This window comes from Amphiura filiformis, chromosome 5 (genome assembly GCF_039555335.1).
Source record: "Amphiura filiformis chromosome 5, Afil_fr2py, whole genome shotgun sequence".
NCBI lineage: Eukaryota > Metazoa > Echinodermata > Ophiuroidea > Amphilepidida > Amphiuridae > Amphiura > Amphiura filiformis.
In genome coordinates, this window is record NC_092632.1 from 55,252,758 (window position 1) to 55,276,187 (window position 23,430).

General features: G+C 36.4%; 2 protein-coding genes across 2 annotated transcripts in view; one reads left to right on the forward strand and one right to left on the reverse strand.

Annotated features, from left to right (window-relative positions):
- The first annotated feature begins 8,345 nt into the window (after positions 1-8,345).
- LOC140151910 (transmembrane protein 177-like) lies at positions 8,346-9,353 on the forward strand. The gene has a single exon (XM_072174223.1). The coding sequence runs from the start codon at positions 8,484-8,486 to the stop codon at positions 9,117-9,119; it is 636 nt and encodes a 211-aa protein (XP_072030324.1). The 5' UTR covers positions 8,346-8,483; the 3' UTR covers positions 9,120-9,353.
- A 10,297-nt stretch (positions 9,354-19,650) lies between these two features.
- Positions 19,651-23,430, reverse strand: part of LOC140153396 (tyrosine-protein phosphatase non-receptor type 4-like) — a 107,387-nt gene continuing 103,607 nt past the window's right edge. Inside the window, 2 exon segments of the mRNA XM_072176139.1 lie at positions 19,651-22,098; positions 22,587-22,768. Coding sequence (XP_072032240.1) covers positions 22,061-22,098; positions 22,587-22,768 — 220 coding nt within the window. The 3' untranslated portion in view covers positions 19,651-22,060.

Here is a 23,430-nt window from a genome sequence, read left to right on the forward strand (position 1 = left end):
TTACTCATTTCGTCGACGGATCCTTAAAGAACTTTAGCAAAGTTACCCTCGATTAGAGAAAAGCGAGGGTAATAAATTTTGTTCCATTGGTTTTATTTTCCGATATTTGATTTCATAATTTGATCTCATATAGGGCCTACCTCGACACCTGCTGATGTTTGACCTTTGCATGTCAACACATTCCTGGTGCTCTGGAGGTCAGCTGGGTAGGCCAGTGGCATGTCTGTAATGCCATTGATAAAATTAGTGGTTGAAAGTAGTCTCAGCGCTGGAATTGCGGAAGGGCATATAGCATATGGTGACCCAAGTCCAGCTGGTTATGATGACAGGTTGACCAGTGTGTTTTTAAGACTAACTTTCATGCATATGGCAATTGCCATGGCAACTAGCTGTCAAAGCTGAAAAAAGTTTTAAAAAGCATGAATTCAAAAGTTTTAAGGATATGTACACGAAATGATTTGCACAACTGTTGGAACTGTATTGTGTTGTAAACTTAAATCAATCTTTTGTCTACCTGTGTTTTCGCGGAAGGTGTAGAACGGGTGATGGAATGCAGTTTAAAATTTCCACCAAGGCCGAATCATTTCACATTTTGGATGCATTGTAGCCGGCGGGGACCCAACTAAAGGCTGCTAGTCAGGTGTAGGGATGCGTGTATTTGGATTCGTCTATAAAGCAGAAGCAGAAGCTATGTGGCCACGTGGCATAAAAGGGTTTTCATACATTTGTCAGGCGGCGAGTGGCATGATGGAGCCGGCAACTTGTGAAACCGCCCGGCCGTATGGCATTTTCCATATACTCGGTTAGTTTTGTGGGGTTCATTATCGAACCCCAACGGTTTTAGCTTGTATTTATATTATTTATTAACAAAGGCCTATTTGTTTGTGATATTTCAAGCGTTTTAAAATTTCAAAATAATCCCATTCAATTACACGGTTGACGATGAAAATGTACTGAATTTAGAGAATGCACGGCGACCACCACCTGCATTTGTGTTTAGTGAAGCAGATCTCTGGATTGCCGAGACCAAAATGAATGAAACAAACGGTATTCGAAAGCTAGGACCGGCTGCTCCCTTGACATTGATGTAAGCATCATGTCACAACAGTATTTTCTAATTGCCAACGATGGCGCTTTCCACTTGCACATTTTTTAGACAGGTTATGTGAACTTGGATTGCCAAAAAAGTTGCATAGGCCTAACACAATTTTTGAGGAAAAGTAGGCCCTCGGATTGAAAAATGACCAGAAACGTGCAGCAGGGTAGATGTTTAAACGCCCATATCTCGAAATTTATTAATCAGAAGACAACTCAGTTCGTACATTAAAACATAATATTAAATTTTCATAGCTTTGCAATCGATTGGCGGTATAGTTAGGTCAAAAACTTCAATGTGGTGACCACTCTCTGCTAGTAAGGTTTGACGATTGATTCGACTTCTATGGACCATTTAGAAAAAAAATAGCCCCCATGTCCCTCGCGAAAATCCCGGCATTTTTCGCTAGAGGCCAAAATTCAAAATGGCCGCCGCCACCATTTTTAAATTTAAGTTTTGAACCAGAGCACCTATAATCATGCACAAAGACACTTTTTTCGGATATGTTGAGTACAAGGATTCCGATTCTGACATTAGTTTGACATTACGGCATCATTTTCACCCAGAAATCCAAGATGGTGGCCGGCACCATCTTGAAAAATTTAGTTTTGAACCAGGACCTAAAATCGTGTACAAAGACACTTTTTTGGATAAGTCGACCACAAGGATTTCAAATTTGACATTACTTTGACATTACGACCTCATTTTTACCCAGAAATCCAAGATGGTGACCGCCAGCGCCATCTTGAAAAAATAAGTTTTGAACCAGAGTACCTAAAATCGTGTACAAAGACACTTTTTCCGGTAAGTCGACCCCAAGAAATCCGAATCTGACATTAATTTGACGTTATAACATAATTTTTGCCCAGAAATCCAAGATGGCCCCTATTTGGTAGAGCGTAGGCCTAAATGTGATTTTTGAATGAGATCAGAAGCATAAGTGTGTCATTTCCGCCTTATCTGAGGTTCATGTCCCTTATATGGGGGTTAAACTGCCTTATCTTGGGTTTACATCCCTTATCTAGGGATAAGGCGCCTTATCTGTGGTTTAGACGGCCTTATCATGGAGCTCTTCATGGGTTTACGTTCCTTACATGTGGCTAAGATGCCTTAAGGGGGAATAATACCCTGATTTTCATCAGTAGGCCTACACCTCTTCTTTTTTTTCTTGCAAATTTATAAAGTACATTTATATGTTCATCACCTCATGTCATGAACTTATAAAATATATCTACATACAAAGTGTTTTTAAACCATTTTAGTAAGTCATTTTAGCCCTATATATTTTTTGTTTACTGTATCCTAGTAACTGAGATGTGTGTTTCATAACAATCCATAATTTATTCTATTGAACATGTCCAGGTAGAATACATGAATAGAATACATTAAATCCTTTGTTATACTATCTATAGAAATGTACTCACTGATTATAACACTGAATAAATTAAATACGCCTAATCTCTTCCACATAGACAATTTAATACTACACCATGTATGTATCTTCTATAATGTGTTGTTAGGAAAAGAGATTAAAAAAGGCTATAAGGTCATCAAAGGTCAGGTTATAGGTCAATTGGTTCAGGTCAAATTCAGGCATCAATTTTGAATACATGTGATAGTCTGTGATACCGGTATTATACATGTCATAATGAGGCATCAATTTTGATATTTTGTCTGTTACTGGATATATAATGGAAATGTGTGAGGTGGATATACTAAAATACCTTGGGATGTAAATGGTGAGTACAATTTAGATTGCCTAGTTGAGATGGATTGGGCAAATAAATATAAAATAGTTACCAAAATCACAAAAATGAAGCTTACGGAAAACTACCTAATATGGTGGTATAGGTGACAAAAATACAATCTTTTTCAACATTGCTGTAGTGTGGTTGTGGTAACCTGTTACCTATGGCTTAATTAAGTTTCAGTGAAATAGTGTCGCAAGTTCAAAATACAAAATATAGCTCAACATTGAAAATAGAAGCATTTTAACCGGTTCGTTTTTTGATAGTTGTGGAGCACCAAGTTCATGAAGTCATAAAAGAAATCAGGGACCACTTATTCCCATTTTACATATCAACATTATTTCCCTAATGTGTTAGCAACACATATCCAAAATTTTAACGAAATCTGTTGACAGTAAGCTTTCCAAAATGAAGTGAATTTAAAACATCAGTGATGCACCACTTTTTGGCTTATAGGCCTACCATTAGAAGTATGTAGGCCTACGCGTCATTGATACTGATGCCACCAATTGAACGAGAAGATTTGCCCCTTCATTTTGCATACCACTTTGTCCAATTTCTTTTTCTCATTTCTTCACAAAATGCAAAAAAATGCAAAAAAAAATGCAATGGGTGTAGTACCCCCTTAACCTTAGGGGTGGTGCAATAATTATGTGTACCCCCGGGGGGGGTGAATTCTCAAAATGGTCTGCCAAAAATCGCTTGCCCCCCCCTTTGGCCGTGCCAAAAAACCTTTGCCCCCCCCTTTCGACGTGCCAAAAACCTTTGCCCCCCTTTGACGTGCCAAAAATCTTTGCCCCCCTTCCACATGCAAGATTTTGGGGAACCCGAATTTAAAACCTTAAATTGTCTTAACATATAATGCGAGCGCAGCGAGCAGGAAATTTTGCATATTTGAACGTGTTCGTAACGTTTTCCTACGCCTTTTAGGGCGTAATATAGAAACAGTGCCCAAAATATCTGTGCCAAAATTGCTTGCCCCCTTTCGACCTGCCAAAATTGCTTGACCCCCGTTTCGACCTGCCAAAAATGCTTGCCCCCCCTTTTGGCCTGCCAAAAATCTTTGCCCCCCCCTAATTCACCCCGGGGTACACATAATTATTGCACCACCCCTTAGTATATCGCAGTCTAAACCCAGATAAGGCATCTAAACCCCAGATAATGCGCCGTAACCCCAGATAAGGGACGTAGACCCCCGATAAAGCAGTCCAAACCCCAAATAAGGCGCCTTAACCCTAAATAAGGAACATAAACCCTCTGGTTCAAAACTAAATTTTCACGGATGGTGCTGGCCACCATCTTGGATTTTGGGTGAAAATGATGCCGTAATGTCAAACTAATGTCAGAATCGGAATCCTTGTACTCGACATATCTGAAAAAGCGTCTTTGTGCATGATTATAGGTGCTCTACATGGTTCAAAACTTAAATTTTCAAAATGGTGGCGGGGGCCATTTTGGATTTTGGCCTCCAGCGAAAAATGCCGGGATTTTCGCGAGGGACATGGGGGCTATTTTTTTCTAAATGGTCCATAGAAGTCGAATCAATCGTCAAACCTTACTAGCCAGAGAGTGGTCACCAAATTGAAGTTTTTGACTTAGGCCTAACTAGTATTATATTTTTATATTGTTGCCAAAAGGTCTAAAATCGCGTTTTCACGTGTGCTTCAATGGGACGCTTTATTAGTGGTGTGCGCCCTTAAGCGATGTCGACCTGTGCATGTGTCCCGAGAAAAACATGTCACCAGCACAGCACCATCGGACCATACCATAAATTTATAATATCTGATGATTTATATGGTTTCTATGTACACGTTACAAACATCTGCAAACACATTACAAAGTACGACACGGCAAAGTACACATGGAGCAGAAATAAAGTTAATGTTAAAGTTGAAAGTTGTCAAAACACTAAGTACTAAATTGTGCATTGCAGTGATTGTGAGTACATTCAAACATTGTATTGTAGTTCCCCTGAATCTAAGCATTGTAAGCTTATCTAACAATAGGACTACATAAAAGATGACGTTGATTGGCAGTGGCGTAGCATGGGTCATCCGATGGGGGGGGGGGGGGCGCCGACCATAATTGAGGGGCACCGGGTCTGATTGATTGGGCGGACACAAGCCGTTTTTCGGCCATTTTCCTATGGGAATTTTTAAAATTTCAGATCAATTGGGGGGGCACGTGCCCCTATGGGATGATGCTACGCCACTGGTTGTTGGACAGGCCAGTAAATGTCAGTAATGCTGGCAACTGGCAAGTATCCGTATAAGTATTGTTTGTCAGACTCAGTGTATTTGATTAATCGAGAACTCTAGCTTCCAGGCTCATAACCATGATAACCAGGGGGGCTGTGGGGCAGACACCATTGGCATAGCGTCATAGGGGCACGGTTGCAAGATTTAGAAAATCCCATAGGCAAATTGCCAAAAAACGGCTTGTGCCCCCCCCCCTCCCCATCGAACCCGGTGCCTCCCAATCATGGTCGGTGGGGAAAAAATCCACTTTTTCAAAATCCACCCCCCAGTCTAAAAATGTCCAAATTTTGAGAAAATCAGCCCTCACAAATAAATCCTGGTTACGGGCCTGTTAGCTTCGTATTTGCACACATTCTATAGCTACATGTAGAGTATGTTGCTAAATATTGTTTTTCGGCCAGACAGTGTTGTTTTGCAATGGATGTTATTTATTCTGTTATTGTTTAATATATTATGTTGAAATTTGCAAAGAGCTTTTATAACATAGATTACATAACGCATTGTTCCTTTGATTTGCCGACAAGCTGTACGTACCTTTTGTTCATAATGACGAAAGGGTTCCGCCATTAAATTGGTATTAACTGACCTGACAGCGTATTGACGCTTTTACCAAGAAGGCAACAGCACCGTCAATAAGGCCTAAAAATTCTTTCGACTCTAAAAATAGGCTCGACCCTAGACTTTTTGTCTTTTTTTAGCAAACAAAGAAGGAAAAATATTTAACCAATTTAAATTTAAAAAATTTTTTTTAAAAATTCCAAAGCCTTTATCATTCACGATTTTACAGCTGAAAATGTGTGTAAAAAAATAAATTTTTAATTGTCGACCGACCTACCTTAATTTTTTTTATGTTACGCCAATCAAGCAATTTTTTAGGCCAAGTGAAACCAAAGTCGCATGAAAGCGCCTACTTGAGCGAGAGGTACTTTTTTTATATCACGAATATATCCATTTTAAAAGCCAGGGGAAAGTGAAGGAGTGAAAGAGGGAAGGGGTGAAAAGAGGAGAAAAGCAATCAAGAGAGGGGAGGGAAGATCAAAAGAAAAACTAGATGGTACCGGACTACCGGTGTGTTTGAGCAAACACGAATATCTATGCCTGTGTCTCCACCCTAACAAACCTTAACCCACCATGACACCCAAAAGCCCACCCTAGCACCCCTTCGCCACTAAAACCTACCCTGATACCGCTTTTAACCCACTATGACACCCCACATCTATTTTAAGCAGCATAACACCCTTAACCCAACATCGATACACTTTGGGCAAGATTTGACAATTTTTATGCTATAAATTAGTGTCTAATGAAACAATAAAGCTGCTGTTGCTCATGAAATACACTTCGGACAACATTTGAGCATTTTTATGCTAATTTGCATATACCTCAAAACAGAAGCATCCAATGAAAAAATAAAGCCGCTATTTGTTGTTGCTCATGAAATTTGCCACATTTTGGTACCAATGACGATACACTTTGGACAACATTTGAGCCATTTATGCTAATTAGCTCATTTGCATTTAACTCAAAACAGAAGCATCCAATGAAAAATTAAAGTGCATATATATGTTGTTGCTCATGAAATTTGCCACATTTTGGTACCAATGACGATTTAGTATTTTTATGCTAATTAGCTAAATTTTATACATATTGCTCCCTGTAGGTCATGACCTTTGACCTCTGGGGTCGAGGGTATCACAGGAATATTTAATGGTCATGGGTCAACATACCAAGTATGAACAGACGAACACCACTGTTGATTTATTATGGTCTTCATTACTGGGTCATTCCATGCCAACTGACCAAGTGGTACACGCCATACCTCAAGGAATTTTTTCTTAGTTGACCCAATGAAAACCTGAAAATTTGAGCCTCCAACTCTTTCTTTTTTACATTGTCAATATGAAATTTTTTTTGGGGGGGGGGGCTGAAAAGCCATATAATGCCCATCTAGATCCACATTACTTGGACTACAAAAGAGTCAAGTTGTGTTTTTTATTGTTAGTAACATAAAATTTACTAACCACTTGCAGTACAGTAAAGTGGGGAATCTTGACACAAGGCCCTTTCGGGTCAGGCGAGCTTGAATCTACCAAATATCTTCTTAGTAACAGCACAATGATTATAATGAACCAAAATAGTGTCAAATTGCAAATTTTCTATATGTCCCGGATTTAGGTCTTCTAAAAAGTGTTCTCTATAAGAAGTACAACTGCTCAAGAGATAGGATTTTGTGAAGTTTCCAAATGAAAATAGTCAAATATCATATTTTCTCAATAAACAAATATCTGGGCTACTTCAAACGTTGGTGGGTCCGTTGTAAACCTCGGCCATTTATCCATTCTAAGCTAGTGAGTAAGTTAAGAAGTTATATCTCAAATTTGAATAATGTTATGGTAGTGTGTAATGTCTGTTTCTTTTTCTGCAGGTACCAAACTAAACTCATAATGCAGCGGGCCATTGGACGTGTTGCACTATTCCTCCAGCGACCTAGTAACTTGTTCATCTCTGCTGGGATACTTTCAGGTGGAATTATATGTATTAAGGGATCTAAAATGAGCGTTTATTATGTTTCGACAGTATTTTTGTAGGACATGAGAGCACCTCAGACCTATCGAATTGCATTCTGAATACTGAAGCATGTCTTTCTGATATCAAATAATTTTCATTTTTGAAAATCACGATATAATACAAATTTTATGACAAATTATAAAAATTTGATATTTTTCAAATTTTTGATATATAACAGTCCTCGAAGTAATTATATAAATCTAATGATATATTCTTAAAGTGTATGTAGGGAGGAAAAGCCGACGGTCAATTGAAAATTTTGAACTTTCATATTGAAGATATGGATTTTTTTCCCAAAAAGACCTAATTTTTTTTAGTGTTTTGGGAAAAAAAATCCATATCTTCAATACGAAAGGTCAAAATTTTCAATTGATCGTCGGCTTTTCATCCCACCATCATACACTTTAAGTATAAATCATCAGATTTATAAAGTTTACTTCAAGTACTGTTAAATATCAAAATATCAATTTTTAATGATTTGCCATAAAATGTGTATTAAATTGCTAATTTCAAAAAATCAAAATTATTTGATATCAGAATGACATTCTTCAGATTCAGAATGCAATTCGATATGTCTGATGTGCTCGAATGTCCCAAAATAAATACTGTCCAAACGTTCATACCCCAGCCCTTAAGTCAACCCCTCATATTTTCTCAGAACTTCTGTTCACCCAACTTTATCAATCACACGATAGACAAGGAGCACCATGTCAACTAGTGTCCAGCCAAAAGAGGGAATTCCGTGATGTGTGTCAAGATCTTTGTATAAAGCCAAAGGGATATGACGTGTTTGTCATTAGTCAGTTTGGCATCATGTGGCGTGGCTTACCATGGTTTTCAAGTGGTGTGAAATTTGGCATACCGGAAATATTGCAAGATAATCCAGATGTATCAACAGAAAGGTTTCCTGAACCAATTAAATCAAAACTGAATTCAGAAGAAGGGCAAAAACTGAAGAAAGCTCTATCCTTCAGTCAAAATGCCAGAAAATTTGCTCTTGCAAAGGAGTTATCACTTATTCATAAGAACTTTCCGATGAACTCAATAGTGCTTGCACCATGTTTTATAACAGCTAATTTTGGTTTGGTTGCTCTGCTTCAAATCACAAACTTGGTAGCTTTACCAAATTACATCCTTCTTATTTTGCTCACTATTCCACTGTACTGTGTGTATCAGTTTGCAATGAGTATCATTACAGAAAAGATGGATCTTAAATGTGATGAGAAGCTGATTGAGCTTGGGGCTGCATATCGAGAGGGGGGAGTGGAATACTATGAAAAACGTCTGGAGAAAAATATTGCCTTGAGAAAGCTTCTGGGAAAGAAAGGAGAGAAGCTGTTTACATATTATGGCAATGAAAAGCCTGGAGGTTTCTTTGGATTGCGTTCATTTGGTGCTCCAATAACACAAAAATTAAATCGCATGCAGAAAGCACTAAACAACAAGTGATGATTCGGACAGTGAAATTAGCGCAGTTGTTTATACATATACGGGCAGTGTTTTACTGTTAACAAATGCATTTGGGCGGGAATGCCGCACACAATCAATCATGGCAGTGTTGTGAGATGCCGGACCAGAATGCAATAAATGCATACCAACGTATTGGCTTGCTAATTGTGCCAATTATTCACATTTCCGCTGAAATGTTCTCATTTTCTCACATGGATGCATATGTAGGGGACAATAATTTGACATTATTATGTTTTGATGAATCCAAGTATGTGAAAACATTGGATCCAACACATAATAATGATAAAATTGGATGCTTTACGCCCAATATTTATTGGTCTCGCTAGGAGTTACTTGACTACTAGCTCGACCAATACATATGGGCTCAATTAATCCAATTTTATATCAATATATGTAAGTTTGAAGACAATCCCTATACTAAACAAATAGGGTTACCCCCCTTTAAGCCCAGTTGGGTCGATCCTTCATGTAATTATTTCGTGTAAGCTAATCCTAACTCTAACTCTAACCCTAATCCTATTCATAACCTTAATCCTAACCCTAATCCTAACCTTAACCCTAACCCTAATTCTGTGTAAAATTACATGAAGGAATAACCCCCAGTTGGGTGAAGTTTAACCCCTGGATAACCTTTGACCTTTTTTTGTGTTCCCCTCATGGAAGCATGAACAAAATCAAAATGAGGTCACTCAAGATCATATACGGGGCCTCGATGTAAGATAGAAAACAGAACATGGAAAAAAAATAGACCATGCCCCTTTACAGCAGCAAGTATCATGTGGATGCTTATGACTGAGCCATCTCAAAGGGCATGCACGGCTTGAAAACAATGATCGGGAGTATGTACATGTATACAGAACTAAAACACTGACAATTTAAAACGACATTTCACACAAATTCATTTTGTATAATATAGATTTTTATTATCATTAGCTTTGTATGTAATCATGCCATCATAATCTGTAAAAATAGTCAACATTACACTGTACATGAATTCATTTTCAATATACACTATACATGTACATGCACTCTATCAGATAATGTCATTAGATATAATTCTAATAAGTCATTTGACCTGATTTAACTGCAGATCACATTTTATAGCTAGTGTCAAATGAAAAAGCAAATCAAAGCGCTACAATTAAAGTTAGATGACAGTTTTACTCTTTGAAATTGTAGAAGGTGGCCACCAGAATATAGGTCAGGGGTGTGAGAAGCCACAAACCAAGAACAAGGAAAATTAAAAGCGCTGAAAAATGCCAAATATGAGCTGAAAATTTAAAAAAACGTGTACATTTTGGCAACAAAAAAAGGAAATCAGCTGAAAAGAGGAACTCTCACACCCCTGTATAGGTAAATGATTTAGGGATGAAATCAAAACTCGACCAGCCGGTTCTGGGCAGTTCCGTCTGGTTGGAGCCAGTTTCTATTGTTCTAAACAATGGAATGCGCTTCAACCGCCGGTAACCATTCGTCAACTGGTGGTCAAGTTTTAATTTCATCCCTTATTGCAGCATTTTCTGCTGTGGAAAACATCAAGAGGAAGAACAAGCCCCTCAACCCCCCCCCCCTCCAACCAAACAAGCTACTCTTTAAGTGGAAAATCACCATGGAGAGCTGAAAACTTGGTGTTTGCCACAATGGAAAAATACATGCCACCATTTCACACTATATTGGCCTAGAGGATGAACACCAAAACAGATGAAATAGAGATGGCAAAACAATTTATGCTGCAAAAATCTGATTTTTCAGATTTGTTTACTTTGCCAGTAAAAAAGATCCATATCTCAAACCCAAATATGCTGCAAAAATCTGATTTTTCTGATTTGAACAGTTTGCCGGTAAAAAAGATCCATATCTCAAACCCAAATATGCCGATTCAATTTGCTGCCATTAAGATGCAGATTCAATCAGCATATCAGAACGCCACTGCCATATTTGCATACACTCATGTTAAACACCTCAACAAAATAGTCTACACTTGTTTGAGTGGTGATCATTTTAACCCAATTAATTAAACAATTTAATTAAAATTGATACTGTGGAGAATTTTGTTTACACCATGTACCAAATTTCATTCAATTTTACGTAAGTGCAATCTCATACAGCTAACAAATTTCCCCACACATCCAGATCAAATGCACTGCTTTTAATTTGTATTAAAAATTATGATCATTCTCCCTAACAAGCGCTTGTTGTGAGATGTTTACACATGTACAGTGATCAAATAATTGACAATGATTCAACAAGAGTTAATTGTATACAAATATGAATTGCTTATGAATGTTTTATGGTAAAATAAAACACACCAATTTGAAATAAAGCGAGTGAAATGGAACAATCTTTAAACAAGGGATGATATATTGAAAATATACCTGCATTCCATTCCTGTAGGCTGCAATTAATTGATACGGACTCAAGTGAAATGACACACTAAGTTCGGTAGTGACGTGAATACTTTATCGCGATTCGAAACTGTGGCGAGCAAAATACACATGTACGTCACTACCGAACTTGAGGTGAACCAAATTATATCACCCCTGTGAACTTGCTAGCATGTATATGCCCGCCCACAGGAAGAGGATGTTCATGGTACATAAATATGTAACGGGCATGAGGTACTGGTTTTAAAATTCAATCATATGACCAGACTTAGTGGCTGAGTAATGAATAGGCTTTATAGGTTTGAATCATTAGATCTCAAGGCACATTTTTAAGGCCTAGATTATTCATATCAAATTGATTGCCATAACCAATTAGTCAATGTTGAAAATGCAAAACCTAGATATACCATGCAGAGATATTAACAATGAATGTGACATAGATCAGGTATTCTCAAATAGATTTATATGTGAAGTCACTATCCAGCAAGCAATACCCCTGAAGTGTCTTGGACAGGCAAACCCACAAGTGGGTCAGAAAGGCAGTCGCATTGGAACTTCAGGTATTAAGCAATATAAAGAGATTCAGGTATTGCCAATGAGCACAGCATATACTACAGTCTGTATGCCTTCCTCAAGGCAGTTAAGTAAAATCAAATTTTGTGGTTCTCTCACAAATTGCTCATTTTAGCAGGAATCTGTTATGCTAGTTGGATTCCTAGCCATTTCCTATAGATATACTTATCAAAAAAACTATATCTAAATTACTGACTCGAGGAAGGCATACAGTTCTCTCAAATGACAGTTTGTATTTGTTCACTTATATGATCGTTAAGCTTTGTTGTTTTTGTGCGTATTTTATTGTAAAATTGTACACCCCTACCATTGCTATTTGCTATCTCTAAATGATTGCTACAATGCCTCTCATTAATCATGTGTATGGTAAACATGAAAATAACAAGGCCGGTAACATGCAAATTAACCTGAAGATCATGAACACGGTTTAAACCTCTAAGTTAATTAGTTTGCAACAGGTGTGCTATACATAGTCAAGAAAAGAAAAGAAGATTCTGGAAATATCTTCCACAGGGGAGTATGAATTTCAAATGAAATGACCACATGTAGCGTAGCCCTATTTTGAATTTCATACATCCTCTGATCTTCCACAGGAGGGTGACTTTCAAATGTGACACAATCTGTTCAATGGGGCCAAAGGCGGCAAATTTGAAACTGAGATAAAGGTAAAAATATGGAGTAAAGAACAATAAAATACATAAGAAAATAGACATCAAAAAATTAATAACTTTAGAACCAAGTATGCTAGGCCTTTGATGTTTTCAGTAAATGATAGCCTATTCCAAGTACATGTATATTGTAATAATTATAGTAACTCGATTGTCAAAAATGCCTCCTTTGGCCCCCATGGACCAGATCGTGTCACAAATACAGTTGGCCAATGTGCTAATTTCATTTGAAAATCACATTACCCCTGTAAAAGATATTTTAAAAATGTTCCACAGGGGAAGTTTGGACTAAAATGGATTAGGCCAATATTTGAATTAACACTTCACACTAGCTTAAATTGCAATCCAGTATATTGAGTTGAATTTGACACAATATGAAAATAATATCACAACATAAACCAAATAATATTCGGAGCTAAATAAACATACATATATTACATACATCAAAAAGTGTGTATCTGGATATAGCTAATTGCTACACCAACTCGGTTCATAAATAAAGACAATAAATTTTTACAACTGAAACATGACACAGTTCGCATAAAGGATGTGTACATTAAGAAAAACATGTGTAATCCATTTCAAGAACATACTTAATCAAACCTTATTCAAACGCCTAATAATGAATCGGAAGTATAGATTTCCCACAATTTTTATCCAAATTCAAAATTTCTACTAATATTAGCTAACATATTTTGATGCAACAATATTTTCACCTCCAAGCACAGTACAGACACTTGTATCATCTGTAAAGTCAGTTCTGCTTGGTTACACCGATTTTGCACTCAACAGTACTCAATAGGTTGTCATATGGATCATTGTAACTTTTCAGGTTGCATTGACATCATCATTCCTTTGTTAAAGTACAAGTTAATTTAACTTCCTCAAAATAAAATGACAATTCTTGATTTTCGGTGCAAATTATGGGAAATCTTAAGTTTTAATTCATTGCTAGGCCTTTGGATATGGTTAGATTAAGTATGTTCTTGAAATTGCTTGAATATTTTTTCTTGCCGTTCACCCACTTTAAAAGCTGAGACTCAAGACTCAGAATCTAGTCCCTCCCAACTAAATGTGTTGATGTTATTCTTTTGTTTTTAACAAAATTAGTTCAACATAATATAGCAAAACCTTGCACAAATCACAAGAATAATTTAACCCTAACAGTCAGATGAGGGACAATAATGTATCAAAACACATGAGACATTAACTGATATAAAAAAGGTCACATTCTGAAACAAAATTTAAGATATAAAATCAAATAAATGTTCAATGAGTATATCAAAACTATACTTTGCTATCTGCACCATAATAAAGAGAAGAAATATATGGTTCAAGTCTATTTAAATGAGTATACACATAGCAAGGTTAATGGAAGCAGCAACTTTTGAATACAAACATGGCGTCAGGTTTTCTATACATTGGTTCATTTCAAGTTTTGATAGTGAGCATACCGACAAAGCGCCCGTGTATGCATACTAGCTTTACATGCATGATTTCAAAATTGCGACTGGCGAAATATGCACGTACATCACTACCGAACTTGAGGTGAACCAGAGAATAGAAGTTATTTACTTGTTTGGTCATAAAAATGCAGAATTACAAAGATTAACATATTACATATCTTCTAGAAAGGATGTATGAAAATTGTGCTTATAAAATGAGGAGATCCAGCCTACAACTGTACAAAACATTTTGCACAGCAAAAATTGGAAATCATACAAATATTCTGTTATCAGAAGCACATAGAAACCTCATAAAACCAATTTCAATATGTTCTATAATTATCTACAATGTGAAATAATATCAATTGTTGTAAAAAACTTGAAAGTGATCAAGAACAAGGCATGCCCATCAGTCAAAGTTTCACTATAGTTTGATCAGCTCGTAATCGTCAGGCCTTTAAACCATCGCGGAATAATATAAATACATGTATATTTTATTTTGAGAACTGTCTTGTGACATCGCACAAGAAGCATTAATTAAAGTCCTATATTTTTGTCTTTCTTTATCACTCTTAATGTGAGTCTACTTTTCGGCGTAGTGGTAAAAGCCTAACAATTCCCGCCGATTACGAGCTGATCAAACTATAGTTGCAAATCACTGATTTGAGGAAATCAATGCATATTAGAACTTGAACATGGGACATCTGATTAGCTTGAGCAGATGCAAAATAAAACTGAATAAAACTCAAATTTTGGATTTTTAAAATTTTTCTATGTGTTTACAAAAATTTAAGGCAAAAAATGTGTTTGTTGTGATTTTCTCCAAAATTGGGGCTTTTACACCAAATCTGTATTTTGGTCATTCAAAATGTTCTGCCTCCAACCTCATATCTCAGCTTCTGCAAATAGTAGCCCTTTTTTATTTTCCATGATTATAACCTGAGGGTCGTATCTTATTTGATGTCGTTTCAGTTAGCATGATCATAACACTTGCATATCAAGCTAATCTCATAAGAGAGATACACACATATTTTCATGTAAATGTTTCAGGATTATTTTTACCGTTTCCATTGTATCAAATCTTATTTTGGTTCCAAGGTCCACTACAAAAATCTGGAGAAGGTATCGATATACATTTATAAGAGCGGTGATAGAACTTATTGAATAACCCTTGTTGATTCCTTGACTAATTTCATTTTGTTATATCGAATATTTTTCGTCATCTCTTTCAATCAATTTGTTGCTGGTTTAACATACAATGACATACGATGAAAAACATTGTTTAGAGAAAATGCTTTGAAAGACTTACTGGAGAGCACTCTGAAGGATGATTATTATTGCTAAGAACATGATTAAAAAAATACTTATATTATTTATTTATTGTTAAAATTTGAGCTTTCATTATACCGGGTAGCCCCTTTAGTGCAAGGCACTCGGTGCTATCTTTGGGGCTCTGTAATGTAGTTTCATTTATGAAAATTCAACTCATTTTGCCCCCAAAACAATCGTACACCACTATGCTAAACCAGCTACAAATGATTAGAAAGCCTCACTTTGGCTGAGCTTACACTAACATGTTGCATTTCAACTATGGTCACATTACATCTGCTCTGCATACCTTCATAATCTTGCCAATATCTTTGGATATCATGAAAGAACAGGTTTTTTAATATCCCTGGACCTAACATGTTTTGTAGCTAAAAATTCTACAATTTGATAAATATATCCAGATCTATTCCATTTTTGCCTATTTTCAAAATAAGGTCTACAATGTCTGGCACCAGTGGTTGTGGTTTTCAAGAGGTCGCTGATCCCTGTTTTTCACTGCTGTTAGGCCAAAACGGGTGAAATTTAATAGAAATGACATTTACAAATTTGCTGCTGTGGAAATAGAGAAAACATATCATGTCCAAACATTTTTCTTTCATGACATTTTAGATGAGTTTCAGTTTTCAATCAAACAATTACAACCTTGGGTCTAACTAATTGAAAGAAATTACTACATAAAAGTAGTAGCTAGATTTTAAAGGCCCATTCATTGATTCCAGTGTAACAAAATTCAAATTGTTTAGAAATTGCCTAAAAGTGAAGGATAAGTCATTCAAATTGTCATTAGGTAGAAGGGGGTCTGTTTTAGAAATGAAAAAAATTGGCAAAAAACGAAGAAAACAGCATTATGACAAAGTTGAAGACCCATTCAAATACATGTAGCTAATTTCGCTACTTAAAAGGGCATTCCGTGATCCACAGCCTCATCCCCCCACTTTTCTCAAAAACTTTTTTTATACCACTGGAAACCTCTGGCTACACAATGTTTATGTACCAAATATTTCTTGCAAATTAATTCGTTTCTCAAAAATATTGTGAAATTTAAATTTACAACACATTGTCTATGCATAACTCACAAGCGCAAAATCGGAATCAACTGAAATTTTGGGAATAAGCTTTTTTCGTGGATATCTACTGAAAAATGTCATAAAACGAGGCTGCTAGGATCACAAAATACTCCTTTAAGTAGAGATATTACAAATTTGTGTAAAATGTCTTCTATTGTTTTTAATACAGCTTCCAGCTTAACCAGCAGGTCATGTTAGCACATCTATGACAGTAGCAAACGTGTGTAAACCTTAATTTTGATGATTTTTACCATCCTCCCAATGAGCAAATCACTGAATGGGCCTCCTTTGCTGCTCAAGAAATGAATGATCAATTAAATGAAACTTCTGACTTTCAATTTGAAAGGCAGTGAATTGTAATGTCAATTTTATGAGTTGTGCAAATCCCTGCAAATATACCCAGGGCTCCATATTAGCATGAAGGAGCCCTACACCCATACAACAATTTCACACTGACCATGGTCAGTTACAATTTCAAGACATCATTTTTATCAAAAACAGGAAGCACTGACGCAAAAATCGCCTTTTACACTAAAATCTTACATTTACATTGGGCAAAACCAAAAAAGCTGCAATTCGTCACTGGGCGGGAAAAACCTCATATGAACTTTTGGCTCTTGAACATGGATAAAACCTTGTAGGTGTAGACTTTATATTGAAGAGTTTGCTTCATCCATGTTCAAGGGCAAAAAGTACATGAGGTTTTTCCCGCCCAGTGACGAATTGTAAGATTACCATTTCATTAGGTGACAAAATGATATAAAAAAAAACAAGAATTTGCAATTTGACTCATAAAGTCAAAACCATTTCATTGGGGTATACAACTTTTAACATTATAATTTGGCAACTTAGTCACTGCATTTTCCGTAACAATTTTCTTCATCAGATACTTTATAAAATACAACTTTTGTTAATCATTTTGGCTTTTATCTTACATAATTACAATAATTACAAATGGTGGGATTTACATCCTGAAAATTGCACACATTTTTAGAATTTCTTTATTAAAGAAAGTGGTAACCAATAATTGGTAGTAAGACAATTTCATTCGCCATCAAAAATGTCTAGGAGTTACTCTGACAGACAAGTCAGATATCACATTGTATACACAGTCATCTGGACTGTGTACCAAATCTTAATAAAGGACAGGGGCATACATGTATGATTCCAATCATATCACTTAAAGCCATATTATAACATTTGCTGTTGAGGACGCCCTCACTGATTTTGTAAAATTAATTTTTTTACACGATTATATTGTACTTTCTTAAACCAATATACCCTGCAAAAATCAAGACTCTAGGTGCTGTAGTTTTGTCAAAATCCGAGATTTTGAATAAAGCGCCGGAACCGGCGCCTTATTATTACAATGGAATTATTAGTCGAACGCATACACGATGTTCATAACACACAGTACACACGGCGTGCGGGACGGTGATATACACAACAAAGGGTCGTACCATAACATGACCGAAGGAGTGGTACGTATTGGCGACATACGCGCTGGTAGTAGATTCCAATTTTCTTTGCTTTGCCGTAGTTGTTCGGCTCAAAAATAAAAGGGGATATATCTGACAGTAAAAACTAACATCTTATGTCAAAGAAATGCTAATCTATTTTGTATGATAATGTTATAATATTGCTTTAAGTATCACATTATGACATCATCTTGATCGGAGTGATTAAAAGTGAGTACCACAATACAACAGTAAACACCACAATGGTCAACTTTCCTTAAGCTGTCGAATTTGGCACCGTGTAGTATTGGCTACATTACTACACTAGCTTCTAAAGCACTCTCTTGCCCGCGGTGAGTGTACACAGCGTTAACATGGAAGAACATGTTAAAATCATAACATCAGACCGGTAATCTGATTGCCTAATTACACATTACAGCTTTGTTCAGCGCTCATGGCAGGAGTAAAGCCTGGCCTGTGTCCCTCAAAACAGGGCGCACACATCGATCAGCACGAGTGCACCGTTCCTATCTGGAAGCCAGTGTAAGATATTTGTACATAATGTGGCACCATGGATGTTTTCCAACATCGAAGTCCAAGATCAAGGAAAGGTTGAGGATACACCATACCAAAGAGGGAGTTCATATCCTAAAGCAGATAGGTCAACACAAGAGGACTGGGGAGCAGTACCTACATAACCTCATGCAAGACCATTCTATGATAGCTTCACCCTGAAACTACATTACCATAAAAACTGGATAGTTAGCATATGTGCTTACTATCAAGCGCTTTTGAAAACAAGAAATTGTACCATAGTCCGGCGCTTTACCAACTGAACTAATGGGGTTCAGATACAAATTTACAGGTTTACTTGCATGTATATAACTATGTGTATCGATGATTTGCTCAAAACCCTTTACACTTTTGTGGATGGGGCTCTTCATGTTTGCATGTTTTAAAGAAGTGCTCGATTGTACGCACATGCTAACTATCAAGTTTTTACGGTATATGGGTAAACAATGCCACTGGCACATATAATTAAAGGCATGCATGAAGACAGCATATTGGCACTCCTTTACTATCTATGATATAAACAAATGATAATTCCCATCGCTTATGGATGTAAGATGGCTAGCCATGGCACTTACTGGATTGTGGTCCAAATCTAAATTTACTCCTAATTTCATGTAATCATTTGTGGTTGTGGAAACATAAGCACTTCACAGTTATAATTAATAAGTGTACATGTGAAATGACTATCTATTACTCCTTCCTATAGTTTTCAGCAACGTTCTTAAGCGGTCTGCCGATTTGGCGCTGTTTATGGAGTAAAAAAAGTGGGGTTCTGATTGGCTAATTGAATCACGTCATCATAAAATCGGCACCAAATTCGCTGAACAATCCGCGTAGCATCGTGTGATCTAGTTCTTTTTACGTGATAATCAGAAAGAGCAGAAGGACACCGCTGAAGGAATTTGCTGAATACTATAGTGGATTTCACATTCCACATCTGTTCAGAATCTCTGGGATGGATGCTGTGTGGTCTTACAATGAAATCACAGAGCATTGTAGAAAGGGTACAATTCATCATTTGAGTGAGCTGTTTAATATCAAAAAATTCACATCATTTACTTAAAGCAAATGATGTATTAGCTTTAAATGTTATATTACTATTGGCAGTATCAAATGGTGCTCCCTTACTTGTTTCCGAGTGATACAGACTTGTTACCCATAAACACAGTCATTAATATCAATCTGATTCATAACAATATTAACATTCATAGATAAGAGTTTCATACAGTATATATTTGGATGCTTAAAAAAACTTAAGCGATTAATAAAAATGTAAGAATGATTTTGGATAAAAAATAGTTGGAATTTTAGGCTAAACAATGCCTGTATAAAGAGTTTCATACTGTTAAACATGATTGCATACAAAATAGAGTGTCAAACATGGAAAGTAATTATGGATGTTACATTTAGGTTAGCCTGGGCCCAGTTCAAAACCCACTTACTTGTGATATGTAAAAATTACATTCAAAGTTTGCCTATGTGGCGCACCTATACACCATTCTTACCAAGCTGCCGGTATGTATATACCAAAGGTGGAAATGAAAGAGCTTCCAGAATTGAGGAGTCATATTGATTATCATCATCATCACTATTATGATTCTGATTGTATTTTTTAATTAATCATACTATGATCAGCTCATAAAGGCAGGACTCATAACATCATGGATTGATATACACAGCTGGGCGCATGACCTATGCAAAGTGCGCTTTGCGTATTAAGTTGGTGTGACCGACGCACGCTTTTGTGAATTTACGCTGGCGAAATTGGGAATTTACTGACATGTCCAGTATTGTAGCAAAAATTAATCAATCTTTTTTCTTTTAATCATAAAAAATAAATATAATAAAATCTTGCCTATTGCAAGCTGATCATAGCTTGTTTGTTTTGTGCACAATAAACATTAAATGAGAAAATGCCAGAATGCCTGTTAAAAGGAAACGGTTAATATTATTGTAACCCACCACATTATCAAAGCTTCAGTGCTCAATACATGGTCTTATTTGGTGACTTTAACATCCACCACACAGATTGGCTTGGGCAGTCACATCACTGACACAGGTGGCTGGCACACATTTGAGATATCCAACTCCTATGGACTGAAGCATATTGTTACTTACATACACCAAACCCACTGGTAAGGACCAGCTCCTCCCATGGTTCTGACTGACCTGGATTCTATCTCTAATCTAGCTGGCATGAGTCTCCCTCTACAGGGACTACCTTACACAGTGGAAGTTGTTTTGTCTTTCCAACAGTCATGTGAATTGACATCATCTTTCAGCACCATGAGGTATGAACAGACTGGAAGCGTACTTAATTGAACTGAGCCCTCTGGAAATGACAACTGAAGCTTGTGCATTTTGTATGCTGACAGTATGTAACATACAAGAGACCCATATTCTTGGAAGATTTGCACTGCCAATAACTTTACACATCCCAATGTATGCAGGTGTTTTTACTTTTGAATTGATCATAAATTTCTGACAGAATTTCTGACATTTGAGCTTTCCAGGTGAGCGAAAATATAGTCATGATAGTGTAGTGTTGAAGTTAAACTCTTTAATTTATTTTGAGCTTTGATAACATATTTCACAAGTTACCAAGTTTAAAGAAGCATTTAACTACTATAATTGAAATTCTAATTTCAAATGCCATCCATAGTTTGGATAATTTTCAATGTTGATGGCTCTTGGTTTTTTTTTTTGTTACTTTGTTTTTTTAAATTTATTGACAGTTTCATATCTTTTAGAAGTATGGCCTCACACAAAACAAAGCTGTATCTGTGTAATATTACCAACATCACATATGGGAGAAAATGATAGAAATGCAAGCATTTTCTCTTGCCTTGGTCCAATAAAAAACAAATGTAACTTTTTGCATGATTTTACAAAATAAAAAACAAATGTTGAAAATGTGTTGCATTAACAACACAGTGAAAGAGCTTGGTGTGTGGTTCTTCAACTTAGTTGTACATTATAACCTCCTACAGTCTCAACTCTTCAGTCAATGGTCAGTGGTTTAGTACTTGGGGAGTTCAGGCATTTGGTTTCTGGGTTCTCATTATAGCACCCATAGAAATTCCAGTTGCATAAAGAATAAAGTACAAATTAACAATGCTTCTAGAGTTGAGGCTATAACAGGTCACAAGGCATGTGTACAGAATGCTGAATGTTCCTTGTCTTCTATGACGACACAGAATCCATGACAATACAATAGTTACATATTCTTGGCAGTCTTTGAGTAGCAATGCTGTACAATGTTTGCAAAGTGAAATTCCAGCGTAGGCTATGTTGCAGAATATATCTAAATATCTATATTCATGATGAGTTCAAAGGTCACAAGTCAGAGGTCATAACTTCCTGAGGAGAGAGTTCCGCTTGAGTCACCTCTATATGCTTGGCACAGGAGCCATTCCAATATCTCCTACGTCTTGTATTCTTCAAGAGGTCGAACAATACCTTCTGTAAATTATCAACAAAAAACATTTATTTTAAAGGTAGTGTTCTTGTTCTTATGCAATTTCATTTGGCTTGTACAATATATAATGAGTTTTGATGACATTTCATCACACTTTTCAATTTCTATTACAAGTGTTTGCACTAAAAAAGCATTTTCATTCTTCCATCCAGTAGAACATTTCCCTTCATTGAAAATAGCATGATAGCCCTTCATTAACAGACCACTGTTTGTTCTCATCCACTGTTGACTCATTTCCTTTACTGATCATCTTTGTTCCCCAATTTTATCTTCTTTTGTGGATTGGTAAGTGAATCAATTAAGCAAAATGAGGGCAATGTTGACAAAAGTCATTTTGAAGGTGTTTTCATTCCTGTGCTATAACAAGCACTATATCAGCTATTCTTGGGTTTAAAATGTGACATCTTTGTCATCCACTGCCCGCATCTACCCAACATTTACTTTATCAGTAAAATAAACAGCCATGACTTACCCATGTAAACTCTGACGATAGCATCACACACAAATCTGTACTGAGCTGGTGTTTGGATAAGCATAGCTCGTTGGTCTCTCATAGTCCTCACAATATCTAATGGATACACTGGTTCATTACTCTCTATTAAACACATAGCGGTCTCCATGGTTATTAATACACCTGTTCTACCAATGCCGGCACTGAAAACAAATTAATAACAATTACAGGTTTACATTGTAAATACAAAGAATGAAAATCCAACTTGACCAGATTAATCAGATAGATGACCTTGAAATGACTGTGGAAATATTTAAGGGGGTACTACACCCCTGTGGTAAATTTGTGACAATTTTTGCATTTTTCTCAAAAATTAATAACAAACTGGTAACAAAACTTATGTATATTATTGGGGCAAGGAATCCAATTACTACACTGAAATTTCAGTGACTCAAGACAAGCGGTTCAGTATATATGATAGGAAATGAGGTACACCCTAGCGGTACCTTATTTCTGATCATAAATAACAAACCGCTTGTCTTGGGTCACTGAAATTCCAGTGTAGTAATTGATTCTTGCCCCTATAATATACATAACTTTTGTTACCACTGTGTTATTAGTTTTTGAGAAAAATGCAAAAATAGACACAAATTTATCGAGGGTGTAGTACTTTAACAGGGATGTAAATAGCTGTTGAAAAAAAACTGAAAAAGTGCGAGCAAAACAATCAGGGCAAAAACAAGTTCAATAACACTGACATCTTTTAAGGTGCTTTTGAACATCAATTTGCAGCAATGGCAGGTATTTGTATACTCTTTGTGGTTTGTGACTAAATTGAAATTATTTGCAAGACAAGCAAAATGTA